Source organism: Gekko japonicus, unplaced genomic scaffold, assembly GCF_001447785.1.
Source record: "Gekko japonicus isolate JY-2015 unplaced genomic scaffold, Gekko_japonicus_V1.1 scaffold2866, whole genome shotgun sequence".
Lineage (NCBI taxonomy): Eukaryota > Metazoa > Chordata > Lepidosauria > Squamata > Gekkonidae > Gekko > Gekko japonicus.
In genome coordinates this window covers 50,138-71,115 of record NW_015163173.1, presented here as the reverse complement: position 1 = coordinate 71,115, position 20,978 = coordinate 50,138, and the positions used below count along the sequence as shown (strand labels likewise).

Genomic DNA, 20,978 nt, shown 5'->3' with positions numbered 1-20,978 from the left:
ATAATAAAAACAGAGCTAAGATGGCCTGGATACCTGTTCTGGCTAGCCGTGTCATTGCAGTGTCATCCTTTCATTTTCCATGTGAAGAGGCGAAGCCCAGCCCAGAGCAGGATGGAACAGGGGATCCTATGGAATGATGTTGTCATCCATTGAGAAGATCCACAGTGGTTGCTGTGTCATTGCCACTAGTTTGGAGGACTGGGGTCTGTTTGGCCAGGGGGATTACAACAAAGATGTCCTTTGTTGTTTCTCTTGTATTCTGACGAACTCCCTGACTATGAGCTGAGATGTAGGGAGGACATAGGGAGTTGCTTTCTGCCGGGGAGTGATCTCAGAGCTCTCTCATGGGTGACATGGTGTTTACCATCTGTTACTGGTGAGGATGAGGGCATGAGAGTCTGTTATCAAGAGCTGGAAAGAGAGCAGTATAAGCGATAATCACTCTCTGCTTCAACTACTAGATCCTTTGCCTTATTTCTATGTTCTGCCACTTTCTTTGGGTGACTAAATGATGGTAGCATACAATGAGCAGACTGGCATCCATGGTGGTTTGAAAGGTTTTAGGGTACCTCCCAGCAGATGGGAGTCCTGGAGTCACCAACTTAAGGAGCAGCACACATTGGGAATAATAGTTATGTTCCCGCCAATGACATTGAAGGATGTCCCATGAAAAGGCAACTAGAGCCATTAAAAGGGACAGGAATGTAATTGGAACCATGGCACAATTGCTGGGCAGGAGATCATGATACCCAGTACTTGCATCAGGGTCATCAGATCTTCAGACATCACGTGTCCGAGGAGAGCTATGGTGCCCTGAGACTGAAGTGACATTTTCCTTGGAGGGCAATAGAGAATCAGCAGAATCAGTCAACATCCCCAGATGGATGATGGCCTGTGAATGAGGGTGACTTTCTGGTGAAACTAGGAACCTGTGTGTGTGGAGGACCTGTAGGGTGATTGGATGCCCCAGAGGTCCTGTAATATGTGTGGTGGCCTGCATATAAGGTCATCTGCATATGATCTGAAAGTATACACTTCATGACTTGAGATGGCCTCTGCTGAAACCACCAGCTGGGTGAAGACTTGGGTGGGGGCCAAATAGAGGGGCTCTGTAACAAAAGTGTTGGTGGCAGTATGCAAGCAAGGACACTGTCTGGAGCTTGGGTGCATGTGAATCTGTGGACAGGCCTCCTGCAAATCTGTAGAGGCCAAGAAATCCCATGCCAGAAGGAACTCCATTATGAGTTGGATGGACTCCAAGTACCATTTTTATTGGGCATGATTGTGATGACCTATTGGGAAGGACTAGATTTCACTTTAAATTATACTTTATGTTTATAAAATAGGTAGTTCCAGCTGCCACCAGGAATTTTCTTTAAATTCCAAATCCCCTCTCTGCTTCTGGTTTTGGTATTTTGACCCAGGGTCTTTCGAGGATCTATGTGGTCCTGAGGAATAATGGATCAGGCTTCTGGGATAAACTTAAATAAAAAGGATTTATTGAAAGAACAAATTAAGAGGTTGTTTAAACTGTAACTGTTTAGGAAATAGGTATTTGTAAGTATGTATGTCAACTGTATCACACAGGCTATTCTCTTTGTAACTTTAACTCTCTTTAAGAACTGTAGTTTCACTTTACAGATATATACTGCTTTCTTTCTCTCTGATACCACACAACACTGACTTCACATAGAACTGATTCCACACAGAACTTTCAGCTCTCTCGCTCTCTCTGACACCACACAGCACTGTCAGAGCTCTCACTGACTGAAATCCAACTGAACCTCAACTGCTTTTTTTCCAACTGTCATTCTCCAATCTCTCACTGACACACCCACACAGATCCACACAGAATAACTCCTCCCACACTCTGCCATCCACCAATCACAGCACACTAGTTACTATCAAGCATTTAAAGGGACACACACTCTCTCAAACAAGGAATCATCACAATGATGAATGGGATTGGCAAGATTCCAGAAAATGTTCCACCTTCAGAAGTGGACCATGGCTTGGTTCTTCCACAGGTATGTGGTGGCTTGGAGTCTTGCTGTTGTCATCCTGGCCTTTAGGATCCTAGGGAGAAAGGAGGGAATGAAGGAGGTCTAGAACGTACCTAGCCAGATCATTTGGTGCACCAAGGAGCCCTTATATGGGAAGTTGGCTTTGGGGGTGAATCAGGATTTCTTCCAGGCTGACTAGGGGAGTCAGGAAGCTCTTTGCCGGAAAGATACCCTAGATACTGAAAGGAAGTTTGATCTGATCTGCTGGATCTTTTCCTGTCTTGTTTGGAAGAAGAGGGCATTGACTTCTCCTTTCCCTTGATTTTTACCAGGGCCTCATCTCGTACTATATCTCCAAAAAATCCAAAGGCTCTGTTGACCTTAAGGAGCTCCTGTTGGTGCCTGAATAGGTCAGAAGCTAAGACCTAAAGAGATCTCTTGTCACTGAGTATAGATGCTCAGAGGGCAAGATCCCCAACCCTCATGGGCTCTTTAATGGGGTTGTCTCCTTTTATTTGGAGGAATCACACCTGAAACAAGATGGCAATCAGGCTTACCCTAGAAGAATCTACAGGACTATCAGATGCTTACCAAGGCCTCCTGGACATGTAGAGTTGATGGGATATGAGGTGCCAGCTTGAACTTAGCAGCAGGCAGTTCTGTAGATGGGCCTGTCTGCCACCAGGGCTTGGGAGTGGGAAAAGCCTGGCTGTCCACTCCCCATCCCTGCCAGTACGTTGGCAGGGGAGAGGACAGTGGCAGCAGAATATGAGGTGTTGGAGCCAGTTGGTGAGAGGTTAGTCCTGCAGATCCTTAGGCCAGAATGGTCTTCCCCAGAAAGGAGTAGATCCTCCTGATAAAGAAAGCTGGTAGAGGCTGGGCCAGAAGAAGCAATACATTCCCCTAATCATTCCCTCTCTTCCTAAACTGAAGCCATGTAGTCTGAAGTAGAGGTGTGCGCGCGCACACACACACACAAAGTATTTTTCAAGTTTGAGTATACCAAACCCAAAAAATATCACTATTGTATTGGGATTCAAGAAATAATCGGGATTGCCAAATTTATTCAGTACGGTCTGTTTAAATGCACTCGCCGAGTCATTTTTTTGCCTTCTCCTCCTTGAAATGACACCTTACCGCAGTGCTGAAGCCCCTGTTCTTTCACTCCTCCCACCTCCTGGCCTTCCTCTACAATGTCCAAGGGTCAGCCAACTGGCATAATCCCTGCAACCACCAAAAAAAATCACCCATACCCCCTTTTCTTTGCTGACCACTTCCTTCCCCTGCATCAAACCCTACCTTGCTGGAGTGCTGAGGTCCCGACTGAATATCCAAAACATGCCCCTGGGCCCCCTTTCCAACATCCAGGGCTCCACTTCCCAGCACCCCCTTCACTGCTGGTGCAATTAAGCACCCCCTTTTCACCTTCTCCCCCTTGAAAAGACATCTTCCCAGGGTGCTGGAACCCCCAGTCTTTCACTGCTCCCACCTCCTGGCCTTCCTCTACAACATCCAAGGGTCAGCCAGCCAGCATGACCCCTGCAACCACCCAAAAATTCCCTGTACCCCCTTTCCTCTCTTCAGCTCCTTCTCCCTGAAGCCCCACCTGTCTTGACAGGCCAGGGGCCACCCCTATGAAGCTCTCCTCCACCACCTTTAAAGTCTTAAAGACTATCTCTTTAAATGCATTTAAAGGGTCATGGCGGTACAACTCGGGGACCACATTTAAAGAGACCGTCTCTTTAAATGTGCTCATGACTTGGTGGGTGCATCCGGAATAAAAGCCAGGGTTTGTGATTTGAGGATCTGATTCAGCTGAATAAATGCTCGGAAAATACCAATAAGGTATCTTTCAGGTATTTATTCAGCTCAGTATAAACCAAATGCACACCCCTAGTCTGGAGCAGAGTTGGAGTGCAGTGACTCAGAATGGCCAGAGTGTGGAGCTCTGGAGACCAAGGGTGGAGTGAGTGCCAGCTTCATGGTCTACTGGCCAAGAAGAAGAAGAGTTAGAATGGCTGAGTAGTTCCGAGCTCCAGGGAATAAGAACCAAGCTCTTCTGCTGGGGCTGTGAGATGCCCCCTCTTGGGGGGGGGGGGGGAGAAAGAGGAATCTTCATAGGTCTGTGGCATTGCTAATTTGATTTGTTTTTTTCTTTACATCTTTCCCACTCAAATTGCACTTGCCATCCTTCATGAGTCATAATGGATGGAGAGGCCTGGGTGAGCAAAGCCCTAGTGAGAATAATGGGGGAGAAAGAGAAAAGGAGAGTCCCTTCCAATAGCAGATAAAGTTATCTTTTCTGCTCCCTCCTGTGCTTGCCTTGGGAGTCCCTTCCTGCAGCAAAGAAAATGAGGGGAGCACCTTTCAATGGCAGTGTTTGCAGGGGCCTCCTGGACTTGAGTAGTTGACAGGGTGAAAGGCGCTGGCTCTGAAGAGCTGCAGGTGGCTCCATGGATGGGCCCATCCACTGCCAGTACTTTGGCATGGGAGAGGGCCGGGTGCCCACTCCCTATCTGTGCTGGGGCAGGGGAAAGGAGAGTGGCAGCTGAAGAACAGGCACCCGTGTTGCAGAGATTAGTGCCGGGATCGCAGAGTAAGGAGTGGCCAAGGTCACCCTCTGGTGGCAGCTCAACTCTTGTAGCGTCCTGTGGGAATTGTTCCATCTGAGATTATTTCATATACTTTACACCACTGCCACTTGTGAGCAAGAGGCAGAGGCTGGAGATTTTTTAAAGGTATTTTTGTCTATGTTTTTAATAAGTGAGGTAGGAGAGCTATGGAAGCTGGACCACCCACAGAGTGGGCAGGGCACAGACTGGGAAGTTAGTGCTTCCTTGGGACAGTGGAAGCCTTTGCAAATAATTTGCATATGTTCTGCTCACAGCAAGGAAGAGGCACAACCCATACAAGGATACCTTCCTCCACTGATGGAGAATGTTCCTTTCCCTGCATTGGCCTGTGCAGAATGACACTTAGCAGTGAAGTGTGCACAAACCCCCGGAATTTTATCATGGGCCATAAGGTGGCCTGTCACCACTGACCAGAGATGGAGAGCCTCCACATGACTATGACAATGGTACCTTAAAGGATCAAATTTCTCAGGAGTTCGATTTCCCCCCCTAGAGAATGCAACATGCCATGGTATGCTGTGCAAAAAAATTACTGCCATCCCCCTGGAAAACATTTCCATACCAGCAGTTTTGAAAAGAGGAGGCTCTACAAAACTGAAGCAGGATGGGTACCTCCTCAAAATGAGGGCAAGAACATTGCCATCCTGCGGAGTTGGATCTGTAACATAGCCAACAAGATTTGATTATCAGTACAATCCTAAACAGTTACATCCTTCTGAGTTAATTGAAGTTAGTGGGCTTAATAGGGTATAACTATGCTTAGGATAGCTCTGTAAATGACACAACATCATCACACTGCCACCGTGATCCTTCATTTGACTGGGATCATCTAGAAAGAAACCTGTTCTAAAAAACTGTGCTACTGTTGTAGACTAAGGAAGCAAACTGGTTCAAATAGCATTTGACAAAGGACAAAACTCACATTCCCTTTTCATCTTGAAAACTGTTGTGTGTAAAAACTGGATGTGGCCTTTTTAAGAAGCTGTATATGTGCTTGAAGTCCATTCAAATTAACCAGATTCTATAGCTGAAGAATAATTATAAGAGTTTGGAGTAGCTGTCCTCAACTTATATTCCAATTAATGTTGGTAGAATAATTTTTAGGACTGGTGTTTTTGATTCATAATGTACTTGTTTTTCATGCAGTTTTTAGAATCGACAACAAATATGTTTGCTGCTGCACAGCAATTTTCTCAGAGCATGAATCCAGGTGAGTGTTTGTCATGTCCACAGAATTAGTTTTTACTATTCTGGATGCAGACCCATTGCTACATTGAGTGAACTGAATCCCTCTGGTTTAAGCTCCCAGTAAAATAATGAAGCATATTTTAAATACTTGGTGCTTCCATTCATGTTTATGTATTCCAAATTACTGCTGATCTCGATCAATTACTTCAAAGTACCAGATAGAGTTTTATTTCTTCTATCACTTTTAGAGAATCCATTAGTATTGATTGTCACTGCAATGTTATATTTCTCTGGTGGTCTAGGAGTGGGCTAGTCCTCACGCTGGGGATTGGCTCCTCCTGATGCAGGATTGGTCTCGACAACTAATCCAGCTGGGGGAAGGGCCTATCTGTCTGGACTGGCCCAGTTTTACCAGCCTTGCTGTAGGAGCAGGTCAGGCTCTACGGAACTCTCACACGCACAGTGATCCAAACGGTGACAGGAAGCAGAGTGAGGCTTGGGCCGCAGTTGGCAGTAGAGGACAGGATCCTGCTTTCTGAGCCGCAGCAGCAGCAGAAAAACGACCCTGCAAAACCAGGAGATCCCTGGCTGCCATGGCTTACAGCAGGCACCCAAGGGACTCGGCGGCAGCAGAAGAAGATGAGCCGGCAGTACTGGGAGAACCCTGGCAGCTGCGGCTTGCCGCAGACTCCCATGGGACTCCCAGAGAAGGGGAGTCCCTGTCCCAACTTGGGAAAGCGGTGGAGTCTGCGAAAGTGGCCGGGACAGCAGTGAGACACACGGTATTTTCCAGCCACGAAGATCCCAGCACAAGCTGCAGAAGGACTGGCCAGGTGGACCCCAGCAGAACCTCAGTGGGCACCTGAGGATATTAAGGGGTCGTGGGTGACATGGGGTGGTAGGAAACCCCCCCCCCCAGCAGTACTGGAGGAGTCAAAGGGAAGTGAATTCCACACTATCCCCCCCCCCATTCATAGTAAGGAGAGGGGACATTGAAAGTGAAACTGTGCTAGGTCTGGAAGGGTGGGAAAGCAATGGCATCCATTTTGTCTACCCATTCCTCATGAAAGGAATTCTTTTACTTTCACCCCAGGTTGACTAGTACTGCAAAATGGCTGGATCATCTGCCTCTCAGATGAAGGAGAGTCCGATCAGTAAATTTGAGCTACCCAGATGTTCTGTATCCCTGTCTTCTCAAGAGTCCCTGGAATTACAAAATGTGGACCTTTCTGAGGAAGATGTGAAATCCAACCTAATGCAATGGCTGAAGGTGGAGATGAGGAAAGAGCTAAGGGAGATGATACAGGAAATCAGACATGTCTGATTTATCCAAGGTCTACCTAGATAGGGGCAGGCAAGGTAAAAAAAAAAAAAACCATGACCAGAAGAGGGACATACCCAGAAGTACCTCAGGCTCCCCTTCCAGTCCTAGCAAGAGAAGACATGAACACTCCACAACCAAAGAAGGTAGTCCTTTGTTGGATACCCTTTGGGGAGATTCTGAATCCTCTGCTTCCTCGTCAGAAAAGGAGGAAGGAGAACTTTCTGAGGAAGAGGTAGAGGAAATAACCGTTATACAGACTAGGCTTTTTCTTCAAGACCTGTATTCACGCTTACTCCCGAAGGTCTTCAGAACATTGGAAATCTCCTCCAGACCTAAAGGGAAAGAGGAACCTGATCCAAGGAGGTTCAGAAAAGTTGATGCCAGCAGTGTCTGCACCACAAGTGGGTATATCACTTCCAGCAGCCTTTTATAGGATTATGAAGCCAGAATGGGAACATCCCACAAAGCCTAAGGCTAATCACCAAGTTTTTTCAAAATTCTACTCCATGGTTCCAGAAGCCACGAAAAGAATCAAGCTACCGGTAGTGGATGACCCAGTCACTAGCCTGACCTCAAATTCAGTGCTTCCAATGAAGGCTGACAGTCTGCCCAGGGATCATTGCGATAGGCATATAGAACAAACCCTTCGCAGAGACTTTGAAGCTTCCTCCTGTTCCCTTTGGGCGTATACAGCGGGATCTATATTTTCACGGGCAGCCTATGCTTGGGCATCCAATTTGGCTTCTACAGAGAGTACCATTCCAAAGGAAGTCAAGGATGAACTAAAAAAGATTGCCCTGGCAATGGCATTTGTAGCTGATGCTATTCTGGATGCCTTTCAGCAATCAGCAAGAGCCATGGCATGCAGTGTAACGGCCAGAAGGAACAACTGGCTTAGGAACTGGGATGTAGACTCTTCTGCCCAAGCCAAGGTGGTGGCAGTTCTATTCCAAGATGCTAATCTATTTGGAGATGGCTTAGACAAATATCTGATAGAGAACAAAGATAAAAAGAAAGTCCTACCTTCTAAGAAAAAAGAGTTAAAGCCTAGAAGGACGTTTCAGTCCTTTTGGGACTCCAAGAAAATGTCAAGACCATACTTTTCCAGAACATACAAAGGGAAGGGGCAACACAGAGCTCAAGACAACAAGCCATCCTTTCCCAATAAAAATGACCAGGGAAAAACACTAGGAAAGGAGCCACTGCATGACTATGCTGAGGGGAAGAAATGTTTGGGGATAGGAGGCCGTCTACAAAAATTTGCTCAACGTTGGCAGGAAATGGGGAACAACCAGTGGGTACTGGACACAGTGGCCAAGGGTTACACCATAGAATTCAATCATATTCCCTGTTGACGTACCCTAAAGATTCTATGGAACACATTAGTAGAGAAGCACAAGTTGTTGGAAGGGGCCATCCAACACCTGGAGATCAGAGCCATAGAAAGGGTCCCACATTCACAGAGAAATCAGGTAGTGTATTGGTTTTCTTTATAGTGCTGAAGAAAAATGGAGATGTCAGGGCCATCCTGGACCTGAAATGGCTAAACAAATTTGTAAAAACAAAAAAAATCAGGATGGAATCCTTGAAATCCATTCTCGCAGTCATTCAGGAAAAGGAGTTCATGACATCCATCGATCTATCAGAGGCCTATTTACATGTCTCCATAAGAGAGATGCATTGCAGGTTCCTGCGTGTTGCATACAATAACAATCATTACCAATACAGGGCTTTACCATTCGGCCTAAAATCATCCCCAAAGGTGTGCTGATCACCCACCTCCACCTGCAGGGAGTGTCCCTCTTTCCTTACCAAGACAACATCTTGGTGAAGGTAGCGTCATTTCAACAGTGTATGGATGCTGCAAATCTGACAGTGCAGACACTCAGGGAACATGAGTTTGTTGTGAACCCAGGAAAGAGCAATTTACTTCCAACTCGTTCTGACGCACCGGGGAGTACAAGTGGACACCGTGAAAGACAGAGTGTTTCTCTCCATAGAGAGACAACAGAAAATCAGGTCTCTGCTTTCACAAGTACTAGAAAAACCCAAGGTGGATCTGGTGTTGCTGCCAAACTTCTGGGCATGATGGTTTCATGTCAGGAGGTGATCCAGTGGTCCGGGTTACACGCCTGACCTCTACAGAGATTTCTTCTACCGTTTCAGGATATCATTTCCCACAAAGGTCATCTACTCCTTCACCTCCCAGGAACCTTGAGTCAGAGAGCCGACAAGGGTGGTAATGACTACAGATGCCAGTCTGGTGGGTTGGGGAATGCACTCATCATGCAGAATGATACAAGGACTCTGGTCTACAGAGGAGATGAAGAGGAGTATAAATTTCCTGGAACTCAGGGCCATCAGGTTGGGTCTCCTGGAATTCAAAGAGGTTCTGTCAGACTGACATGTGTTGGTTCAAACGGACAACACGACTGCAAAAGCATACATCAACAAACAAGAAGGGACAAGGTTTTAGAGGCTTCATGACAAATCAAGTGACCTGGTGCAGTGGGCAGAAACTCATCTACGGTCAGTAAAAGCAGTGCATGTGCTGGGTAAGGACAATGTTCTGGCAGACTGCCTGAGCAGCAGGCCGCCTGGAGCTGGACTTGTTTGCTAATGCCCAGAACAGGCAGGTATGGAAGTTCATGGCCAGAACAAGAGACACGCAAGTGCAGGGAGTCGACGCTTTCAATTGCGAATGGCCGGGGGGTCTTCTGTATGCCTTCCCACCAATACAACTGATTCACAGAGTGATTCATAAATTGCGGGAGCAAAGAGCAGAGTTGGTGCTGGTTGCCTCATTTTGGCCAAGGAGGGCATGATTCCAGGACCAGTACCAAGGCTCCCTCTAAGCTGTGGAGTCCTGTGAACAAAAATTCTACTTGGTGAGCTCCTGGCATTAAAGTTGTGAGCGAGCGATTTGGCTGCTGCATGAATTAGTTTGCTCTGGAGCCATCCTTCCTGAGCTAAGACAAAAATCTATGAGTCGGAGGCTAAAAAACTGTGAGCTAGCTCGCACTAACTCAGCTAAGAGGGAACACTGACCGGTACACACTATCAGTGCAGAAACCTTGGAGGCTTCTTCTTCGGGAGAACTTACTGACTCAAGGAGTAACCCAACAGCCACGCCCGGTTCTGCTCAACCTCACAGCCTGGAGAATATACAACTCCACTTGGCAGGTGTTTCACTCATGGTGCCTATGGCATAGTCTGAACCCGCTTAAAGCTTCAGTGGGAGAGGTGTTAACCTGTCTTCAGAATGGGTTGGACAAAGGGCTTAGTGCTAGCATGTTGAGGAGGCAGGTGACTGCCATAGCAGCAGTTAGGGGTTCCAAGAAGGGAAAGTCGCTGTCACAACACCCCACATAAAACGTTTCTTAAGGGGAACCACCTTACTAAAACCACCTCCAGTGTACAGGTTTCCCACCTGGAATCTTAATACAGTGTTGCAGGCTCTATGTAGACATTCATTTGAACCCATGGCATCCTGTCCACTAAAAGAACTATCTTTTAAGACCTTATTTCCAGTTGGGGTGACATCAGCACGTATGGTGTCAGAGTTGAGGGCCTTATCGGTTAACAGGGAGCTCTGTGTGTTCCATAGCGACAAGGTGGTCCTAACTCCAGACCTGGCATTCATTCCCAAAGTGAGCTCAGTGTTCCATAGATCAGAACAAATTGTACTACTATGCTTTTGCCCAAACCCGAAACGCAACAGGGAAAAGGAATGGCACTGCTTGGATGTCCGCAGGGCTTTGAGTTTTTACATAGATAAGACCAAGCAGTGGCGACAATCAGAGGCATTGTTTGTTTCCTTCAGAAAGTCGTTGATGGGTTAACAGGTATCATCCTCTACATTAAGCACATGGATTAGAGGCTGTATAATTTTGGCATATAAGGCACAGAGCTTGCAACTTCCTGCGGGAGTCACAGCGCACTCAGTGAGAGGGGCAGCCACCTCGGCAGCGTATAGAACCTTTTCATCCTTGGAAATGGTTTGTAAGATAGCTACCTGGAAGTCAGTGCACACGTTTATGAGGCATTACAGGATAGACAAGGTGGCCTCCACAGACGCAGCATTCGGCTGTAGAATACTTCAGCATGCCTTGTAGGCCGGATGGCCCACCCCTGGGACACACTGCTTTTCTATGTCCCCAGTGTGAGGACTGGCCCACTCCTGGACCACCGGAGAATGGAAGATTGTATTCATTTACTGTGAAGCTTCCTTTCTCTGTGGTCTAGGAGTGGGACAGTCCTACCCTCCCATGTGGGGGGCTGGCTTCCAGGTAATTTCAAAGTAGTTAACAAGGTTCAGTGAGTGGGTCAGTGTTCACCAATGGATAACTGACAGGGGCGTCAGTCTGCAGTAGCATCCAAGTTACCCCTTAGCACATGACTGTCTAGTTCTTGGAAGTTAGAAGTAACACATTTCCGTGTGTGAGGAATTTTGTTTCCCGCGATATTGGTCAATGGGGGAGCTTACAGCTTGGAGAAGACTGGGCCAGTCCAGAGGGATAGGCCCCTCCCCCAGCTGGATCAGTCATTGAGACCAACTCTGCATCAGGAGGAGGAGCCAATCCCCAGCATGAGGACTGTCCCACTCCTAAACCACCGAGAAAGGAAGCTTCGTGGTAAATTAATCCAATCTTCCATTCTCCAACTTGTGCCTACTTTAAGAAACAGAAATTGCATTTTATTTTTAGGGCTGCAATCTTAGACATCTAAAACAACTTTTTCATAGTTTTCTTCCAGATATTCTAATTGCATGTTATAGCAACAGAAATGCTTTTGGGTTTTTTTCCTGTTTTAATAAAACTGAATGTATTTCTTCTGGAACAGAAACTGCTCAGCTACTCTTAATAGTATCTGATGGAAGAGGTCTTTTTCTTGAGGGCAAGGAACGTGTCACAGCAGCTGTCCAGTCTGTTCAGAATGCAAATATCTTTGTCATTTTTGTAGTGCTGGACAACCCCAATTCAAGGGTGAGTGAGAGAAAAAGGGGATGTTATTTCCTTTCATGGGGATGAAATGGCCTGTTGTAAAAAGGTCTATAACTTGCTGTAGCATGAGAATTTTATATAACTAAAGAGGTGTCCAGTTCAATAGTAAAATAATGAAAAATCCTCCAGAGTACATACTGTGTCAATGGCTCTGATTTTGAGGTGTGTTTTCAGTTTTTTAACTTCCCTTGTTATGTATTACTGAACAGGCAGGTATTGATTTCCAGAAACTGCAAACCTCCATGTTTTTATGTTTTCTTTTAATGTTACTGGTAATAGTTGTCATCCAGACATTAGAGAGAATGAGGTAATTTTAGCCAATCAATAAATCTTGGAGAATTATTTTTATACTGCTGCTTGTTTTACTATAATCTGAGTCATGACATCAAGGTTGCCTTCTTATAGTCCTTCCCTTGACTTAGATTTTAGATCACTGATATCCTTATACCTGAACACCTGTATAACAGTCTACTCATTTAGAAACTGAATCCACTGAATATGGGAGGGCTCCATATGGCAGCTCTCTGCACTAGTACTGCATTAGTAATGGAAAATTGTTGGGGGAAAGAAAAGAATTCGGACTGTGGCGCTACATCTAGCTTTCCTAGCAGTCGTCTCACTCACTCATTCCATTCATTCTCTCGATTTCTATTCTGCTCTCCCCCACTATTGTGGGGTTCAGAGCAGATCATAACATATAATAAATAGTTTAAAATACAGTTAAAACATATAAATTTAACAGATTCAAGTTCAAATATGGTGTATAATAATACTATCCCTATCCCAGGGAAAGAAAAAAGGGGGGAGAAGGGGCAGGAAGAACTATATGAGTAGGAATTCTCCTGGCCTCACCCATATGCTTGACAGGGCATCTCTGTTTTACAGGCCCTGTGGCAATGAGCCAAGTTGTGCTCATTTTCTGATAACTGCTCCTATTTTCAATTAGTGTAACAAAAAATTTCCTTTGTCTCTGCTCAATTTTAGTAATGAAGAAATGCACTGTGGTAGCTATGGTACTTGTGTAACTCAGTATCTGCTTCTAATCACTGTGTCACTTTAATTTTCAGGATTCCATCTTGGATATAAAAGTACCTATATTTAAAGGCCCAGGAGAATTGCCGGAAATAAGGTCATACATGGAAGAATTTCCCTTTCCTTTCTACATAATCCTCAGAGATGTGAATGCTCTTCCAGAGACTCTCAGTGATGCACTCAGGCAGTGGTTTGAATTGGTAGCTACCTCAGACAGCCTGTAGAGTTTTGCCTGATCAGACTGAATTCATCACTGAATAAGCTGCTGTTTAAATGGGCCAGAAAGTACACCTTGAAAATTAGCATTCTTCCTACTCGGTGCAGGAAACTATGCAATCCATGATAAACAGGGGAACGAGTCAGTTTACTTGTTGCCACTATCTGGAAACAGTGGAAACCCATTTCTACCCGTCATTGCTATCCAAATAATTTATACTAAGGTTTATTTGAAATTTTCATGTCATTGAGAAACGTTATTCCCAAGATTGTTTCTATTGTAGTAAGAAACTAGCATTACTTCTGAGATGAATCTGCAACTAGAGATTTTTAACCATAACAAAAATACATGTCTGTTTTAGGTCAACATGTGTGAGCACTCCACTGTTTGTGGGTTGCTGGTTGTTGCTGGTGTCTGATAATGCCAGAAGGGTATTTTTATGATATTAAAATGTCTGCATTATCATTTTACACTGTGAAGTTTGTTTTCTGTCTAAAGCAAACATTAGACAAACATTTTGGTATTCTAAATCATGCACAGGACATTTCCCCCTGCCCCTTTTTTTCATTGGAAAAACTATGCATCATTTGTGTTTAATAATAAAAATGTTTTGCGGTTTGTAATTGTGTCCATTCTTTATCAGGGCAGAAAAGAACTCTAAAACAGTTTTGCTCTGTATTAAGAACATTGGGTTGGATGGGATTGTACAAAGCACAAGCGGCTTGTGGGTGCAGATCTTCCTCCTCCACCAGCAGCCCCTTTTGACCTGTGAAAAGGGGGGGGGGGGGGGGGCTGGAATGGGAGACTACAGTGAGAAATTTGGCAGCAGCATCCTTCCTCCTCCTCCTCCTGCCAGTGATGCTTACACTGGCCCAAGAGGTTCCATGAGTATAAGAAATACAGAGGGGTTGTTTCACATACTTGTCCAACTCCCTCATTGCAGCTGCAAATGGAGATGCTGGGGGAGAGGAACTACAGGGAAGTTCTGTAAGTGCCTACTGCTCATGTGCAGTAGTGTCAGACAAATTATAAAACTGCCTAATTTTTGAAATTAGTTTTTTTTGGCTGTCCATTATTTGCTTAGAGAAAGATGGTGTGAGAATCAAAGAGTATCTCTACTGTCTAATTCTGTTTAGCAGTAAAGGTTCCCTTGCTCGAAAGCCAGTTGAATCCGACTGTAGGGATGTGGTGCTCATCTCCATTTCCAAGCCGAAGAGCCAACGCTGTTACCTTCCCACCAAAATGGTACCTGTTTATCTACTTGCAAATTCTTGCTTTCTAACTCCTTGGTTGGCAGGAGCTGGGACCAGAGATGGGAGCTCACTCCATCTTGTGGCACTCAGGTCTCGAACTGCTGAACTACAGACCTTCCGGTCTGCAGTCACTTGAGCCACCACAACAGTAGCAATATTCTATATGGTGCCATATGCTATATGGTGGTTATAGGAAGCCTAGATGTGTATTCGCAAGGTAGTGTTGCTTATTTGCTAAAGTATCTAGCATTCAGAATCAGTGTGATATTTCTAGAAAAATTATGGTTATTTTGAGTGTGATCATGTTCACTGGAATGCACCCATCACCTTCTGTGTCTCTGCCTAAGAGTAGGCTGTTTTTGCCACCCAAGCCCATAACAGTGCCTCACTACTTAACAGAACTTCATGGGGTTTTTTCTGGGTATGTTTTTGAAGGCTGACTACCCTTTTCTCAGGAACAAGCTTTCACTTGGCATGATATACTTTTATGTGGATTCAAGGTAGCTACAGAGAGCAGGACTGTGAAGAGGCATCATAGAAACTTCCTAAATAAACAGTTTCCTAAATGTATTTTGGGGTAAAAATAACTTGTTTGCGCAGTGGGCCTACTGGTTGTGCTCATCCTTGTGTGGTACCAGAAATCTAGGAAACTTGGTGGAAAAAAGAATTGGGCATTAGTCACCTTTTGGCAAGGTAATAGTCTCTGTGTGGGATTGTTTAAAGTGAACTTCATGAATAAACTGCATGGAATCATACCTCAGAGTGCCTCGTAAGCAAAAGAAGTCATTCAGTGACAGTACAAGAGTTTTGTAAGTTTCTGTCATTACCTTGGGAACTTATACTCATCACTGTCACCATGGCTCATGTGTTGCTTTCTCTGAGCTGTTCTGCCTCTGTGGGACTATGCAAGAGGAGATCAACAACCCAAACGCATTACATAGCTTTTGTTTTTGATAGTGTGATCAAACCCAGTCTGGGAGCTTTCATGTTTTCTAGAACAACCTTTAAACATCCTGCCTGGTGAAGAAAGAAAAAGGAGAGGAAGAAAATAGCAGTATGGGAAATCATCAATGATGTAGGGTTGCCAGCTCTGGGTTGGGAGCTGGCAGTGTTTGGGGAAGTGAGGGATTTCAGTGGGTCACAGTGCCATAGAGTCCACCATCAAAAGTGGCCATTTTCTTCAGGTGAACTGATTTCTGTCGCCTGGAGATCACCTGAAACAGTGGGAGATCTCTAGCCACCACCTGGAGGTTGGCAACGCTATTAGTGAAGCTCAGCTTTATTCCGCAGCTTGTTGAATCCATGGCAGCCCCATCCCCCCCAGTGACTCCGGTTAGCCACCTTCCTGCCGTGTACATTTTGATTTAAATTGTGGAGCCTCCTGTGAGGAAAAAAACCCTCGCCATCCCACTGTGGTCATTAGATCCGCTCAGCAGTAGTTTCAGGAAGTGCTCCTTCCCGCTGTTCAACTTTCCCGTTTATTAAATCCATTTTAATTCCGCTCCCTAAAAGGAGCTGGGGGGGAGGGGGCGTACACCCTGCTCCCGCCTTATTCTCACTCCTGCGGTCCGAGTTGCGAGCAAAGGGAAACTCCCTCCGCCTTCTGTCCTTCTTACCTCTCTGAACAGCGGGAGGCCGGCGGCTTCCCTGTCGCGCCTTCCCTCGCTGAAAGCGGCGGGGCCCTGAAGAGCCGCCGCCAAGCGAAGGCCGCCCTCAGGCTCAGCTAAACGACGGAGAGGGAAGTAGCCAGCCAGGTCGCCCAGCGTTCAGGCTGTCATGGCGTCGTCCCGGTTCCCCCCGACCACGCTGACTCTGAAGCAGGTAGCGGAGGGGCGGCCCAGACACAGCCTCCCCCCCCCCCCCACACACACCATTTTTTCCCCTTCATTTTTTTTTTTTGGCCCCGCGCGCTATGTAGCGCTGCTGTACTTCGGGGAGGTTGCTGGAACCGGCCTCTGCGGCGAGGTGCTTCCTTCTTCGTGAGAACGAGGAGGAGAGACTGCAGGCAGGCCTAGCCACGGCGGGCGGAGATAGTTTAGGAATCGTGGGGCTAAATTATTTGCCGCGGCGGCGGTGAGGGACCGCCTTTCCCCTGGCGGTGTTCTCACGGGGTGTTGGCAGCATTCAAGGGGATCAGGCCGCAGTCGTCGTGGCCGTCTGTACAGCCACGGGGGTGCTCTTAAACTGGCAGGCATTGGGGGGGGGGGGGAGATCCACAGCAATTAACTTCTTCCGCTGTTTGTTGGAAGGGTCGGGAACCATTTTTTATTATTATTTGTAGTGAGGTTGCCAGGGTGTAATTATCTGTCTTCCAAAAAGCTCAGGCAGGGTACATATTCTGCACAATTTATCCACACAGCCCTGCGAGGTAAATTATATTGTGAAAGAGTCACCCAGTAAGTTTCAGGATGGACATTTGAGCTCAGGTTTTAGTCCATCCTAACCTTAGTTGTTTATGTATGCAGCATTTATCATGTGTACAAGCGACTGCCTTTGCCAGAAATATGCACATACCTGTGGTGGACTGTGCGTCCATGAGTTTAATATTTGATGTTTCTGTAGGGGTTATTTAGATTATCACAAGTAGTGCATGTGGAGCAATAGCTCAGTAATGGAGCCACAGCGGCTACAAAATGCCACTACTCAATCTCTAGCTCTAAGAAGGAAAGTTAAAGTAGACAACACCAAACCAACAGACAACACTGGACTGGGTATAAGACACTTGTATATTTGCATCGGTATTATAGAATATGCAACCTATGGTAAGAGCTGATAGTCATTTGATGTTTTATAGTTCTTGAGAAGGCAGCAGGTTCTTCAGTTATACAGAAAAATTCTTCAGGCTATTCGTCAGGTACCCCATGAAGCTGATCGTCATTACTTGAGAGACTGGGCAAGGGCAGAATTCAAAAGGAATAAAGGTGCTACAGAAGAGGTGAGAAATCGTCACCTATAGGCCCGTAAACAACATTTGTTAAGATGATGCAATAAAACAAGTACTACTAACTGCACTGTATCACTAAAAAAGCTTCACCTAGCCAGTTTGGTGTAGTGGTTAAGTGTGTGGATCCTAATCTGGGAGAACTGGGTTTGATTCCCCACTCCTCCACTTGTAGCTGCTGGATGACCTTGGGCAAGCCATAGTTCTGGCACAGCTGTTCTTGAAAAAGAGCTCTCTCAGCCCCCCCAACCTCACAGGGTGTCTGTTGTGGGGAGGGGAAGGGAATGGAGTTTGTAAGCCGCTCTGAGACTCCTTTGGGTAGTGAAGGACGGGGTATAAATCTAATCTCCTCCTCTTCTAAAATTGGTCAGATGATGGCTACAAATAATTGTTGGTACCATCATGCTGCTAATTTACAGAAAGTCCCCAAGTGGACTAAGCAAAGGCCTTTGGACTGTTTGGTTGAATGCAGGAGCTGTAATATGTAGCTCTGTTTATGACATGGATTATCTTTGTGGTAAGTGGAACTGTGCCTTATGTAGAGCTGCTGCCAGGCAGATCTATTTTTCTGTAATTTCCTTATAAGGGCCATGACACATAGAAAGTATGCCAGTTGTAATTATCATTATTGTAAATATCATGCACTTCAAAGGGTCAGTGTTTTACCACTCAACATAGACCCTTATAGAGTAGTGCCCTGCATGTGCCTACTGAACATACCTTTTATTTTACAGGATACAATCAGGATGATGATCACTCAGGGAAACATACAGCTTCAAGAACTTGAGAGAACTCTAAAACTGGCAAAATCCTAGCCTTAATTGTGGAATATAATGTCCTTTCAATGTGGCTTCCTCAGAGGACATTAGATGTGGAGGGACTTCTCAAAGAACCAAAAAGTGATGCTTATACAACTGTTGTAGGGGTGCTGAGCTTGATAAAATTGAGCCGTGATGGGCAGAAATCTGTAGAGAAAGACCAGCAAGGGATAATGTCTAAACCTGACTTAGACACGTCAAAATGCAAAAGTGGATTGCTACCCCAAAAATATGGATTATGCCTATGAAAAGCATTGCTCAGAATGTAATGAAGCAGTGGATTAACTAAACTCTACCCAAGATTTTGTAAAACCTTTCTCTGTCAGATTGAAGAATTTACTCTATCATTGAGTGTATTTGTCATGCAAACTGATATCGAGCAAATGGTGAGACTGATTTTTTTCCTTCATATGTTGGTTATGTATGAAGGACAAAAAGGCTTGACTGTATACCATTGACAAGGTGCAGGTTTGCAGTGCTTTGGGGAACAGACTTTGTTACTGCTGATGTTTTCCAACTTTAGAAGAACATCTGCAAAGTTTGTTGAGCTAACAGGAGTAAAACTCTAGAACAGTTTATGCAAACCAATATGTTTAATTCATTTCCATTTATATACTCTACATGGCACACATAATCCAATAGGAACTGTACAGGTGTTTTTCATAAAAAACTATTACATCTGATAGGTAATAATTTAATTCCAAAAGTGTCAGTTACAGCAGAACGCACAGTTTATGCAGCACTTTATATAAGTACATTCATGCTTAATAATGGATAATTGTGATGAAATACAGAAGCTGAAAAAATAGCTGCTTAGTTGAAAGCCTCCAGTGGGATACAGTAATCTAGGTGTTGTCAGTACTTTCCCTAGCAAGGCATAGTTGTCCCTCATGATTAGAGAGTTTTAAAGCTCCAGCAAGTATATTTGAACAGAAGCAATATCAGATACCCATTTTGGTTAGGAGCAGCTAGACACGGCGATGCTCCAATATAGTGCAAGATACCAAATTAACACCGACTGTCCTAGAACTATTTGATGCAGAAAACTACTGACAATAATTTAAAGGTGTGTTCCCCCAGTGCAAATTCTATTTAACACAATACCTATGAACCCTAGCATTTGTAGAGGGAGACTGTTAGTGGGACAAGGCTGCAATCTTACATATGTTTAACTGGGAATGTATTCCGTGACATCAATGAGACTTATTTCTGAGTAAACTTGCATAGGATTGGGCTGCATATCATTTAAAACTGCAGACCAAGTTTCAGCATCTTGCTTTTAAAACTCAGTTGCTACAGTTATCGCCTGGTTGTTTTATTATAAAACATTTGCAGGTGTTGTAAAAATCGTAAGAAGCAGGTCTGGTTTTTTTAGTACTGTTTTACAGTTATGCAGGGACTACAGCTTTTAAGCACTGACAACAAACAAGAGTTCATTATTACACAGTTAAAATCATATTGCGCCACAGTCACAAGTACATGGTTTCCTTCCCAGGCTTGCATGTAATGGACTATGATTTTAAAAACAGTTTGTAGCAGCTAGAATGCTCTTTGAAAACAGGTTCTTTACTTGCATCTTAATTTAGCTTCTTAAGCAGTTCTCCCACAGTTTAGTTGGGCACGTCACAATTCAAAACACATCTCAGCAGACAGATCTCTCCTACAGGGTTTAGAGAGTTCAAACTTTTCTTTGTGGAAACCTGGAGTTATTGATGATCACCTGTTAGGAGGAAAAGAAAATCCAGCTACTTGTGCCTGCCTAGCTAATCATCTGTTCAGCATGGGGCGGGAGGAAATAACTGACTTCGGCTGCTGGCACACATTTTTCTAAGGGTCAGACCAGATGAGACAGTGGGAGTTCCATAAACTGAGCTTAAGGCTTTCCCCCTACCATTTCCCCTACCTAAAATGGTCCTGGGGAGTCACTGTTTAATTTGATGAACTAATTAATTTGACATGGTCCTTACCTCCAACAATTATTCAGATTATCATCTTTTCAAATAATGCAACAGAGACTACTATGAAGGGAGTAGTACGATTCTGCCCCCCCATCACTAAAGTTTTTCCTAGTAATTAAGGTGATATTGCTACCAAACATAGTTTCACTACCCTTGCAAAGCAGCACAAAAAATGGTCCAGGTTGGGCTTACTTGTGTGTTGTGAGGAGGCTTCAGTAGTGTGGGTTGGCAAAGGACTGGCCTTGAGGGCATTGTTATTTGCTTCAGGTAAGTTGCGTACTGGAGCCTCTTCATTCATTGCAACAGAGGAAGGTGATCCATATGCCTTTAACATACACAGATTTCCCCCATCCTCTGAGTAACACAGAAAAATGTATACAAAAGTCCCAGAAGGTCCAGATAGATAATTATATATCACAAGCGGCGGGACCTGCAATACTCGCGGGGGGGAGGGACCTCCACACAGGAGGCAGAGGAGGAAGCAGCAGGAGGAGGTAAGTTCCCCCATCCCGCCGGTTCCTCCCCCGTCGCCTCCCCCCCCCCCCCCCCCCCCCCCCCCCCCCCCCCCCCCCCCCCCCCCCCCCCCCCCCCCCCCCCCCCCCCCCCCC

General features: G+C 45.3%; 2 protein-coding genes across 2 annotated transcripts in view; both read left to right on the top strand.

Moving 5' to 3' along the window:
- The window catches only part of MDN1 (midasin AAA ATPase 1), a 145,210-nt gene extending 131,257 nt beyond the window's left edge, over positions 1-13,953 (top strand). Inside the window, exons 68-70 of the mRNA XM_015407100.1 lie at positions 5,783-5,846; positions 11,991-12,133; positions 13,219-13,953. Coding sequence (XP_015262586.1) covers positions 5,783-5,846; positions 11,991-12,133; positions 13,219-13,407 — 396 coding nt within the window. The 3' untranslated portion in view covers positions 13,408-13,953. The remainder of the gene's footprint in view (positions 1-5,782; positions 5,847-11,990; positions 12,134-13,218) is intronic.
- A 2,273-nt stretch (positions 13,954-16,226) lies between these two features.
- Positions 16,227-20,761, top strand: LYRM2 (LYR motif containing 2). The gene is made up of 3 exons (XM_015407102.1): positions 16,227-16,474; positions 17,448-17,588; positions 18,329-20,761. The coding sequence occupies exons 1-3, from the start codon at positions 16,430-16,432 to the stop codon at positions 18,407-18,409; spliced, it is 267 nt and encodes an 88-aa protein (XP_015262588.1). The 5' UTR covers positions 16,227-16,429; the 3' UTR covers positions 18,410-20,761.
- The last annotated feature ends 217 nt before the right edge of the window (positions 20,762-20,978 follow it).

Coding starts and splice junctions, on each gene's coding strand:
- LYRM2 (XM_015407102.1), top strand. CDS start 16,430: ATGGCGTCGTCCCGGTTCCCCCCGACCACGCTGACTCTGAAGCAG. Junction 16,475..17,447: donor CCACGCTGACTCTGAAGCAG/GTAGCGGAGGGG, acceptor GATGTTTTATAG/TTCTTGAGAAGGCAGCAGGT. Junction 17,589..18,328: donor ATAAAGGTGCTACAGAAGAG/GTGAGAAATCGT, acceptor TTTATTTTACAG/GATACAATCAGGATGATGAT.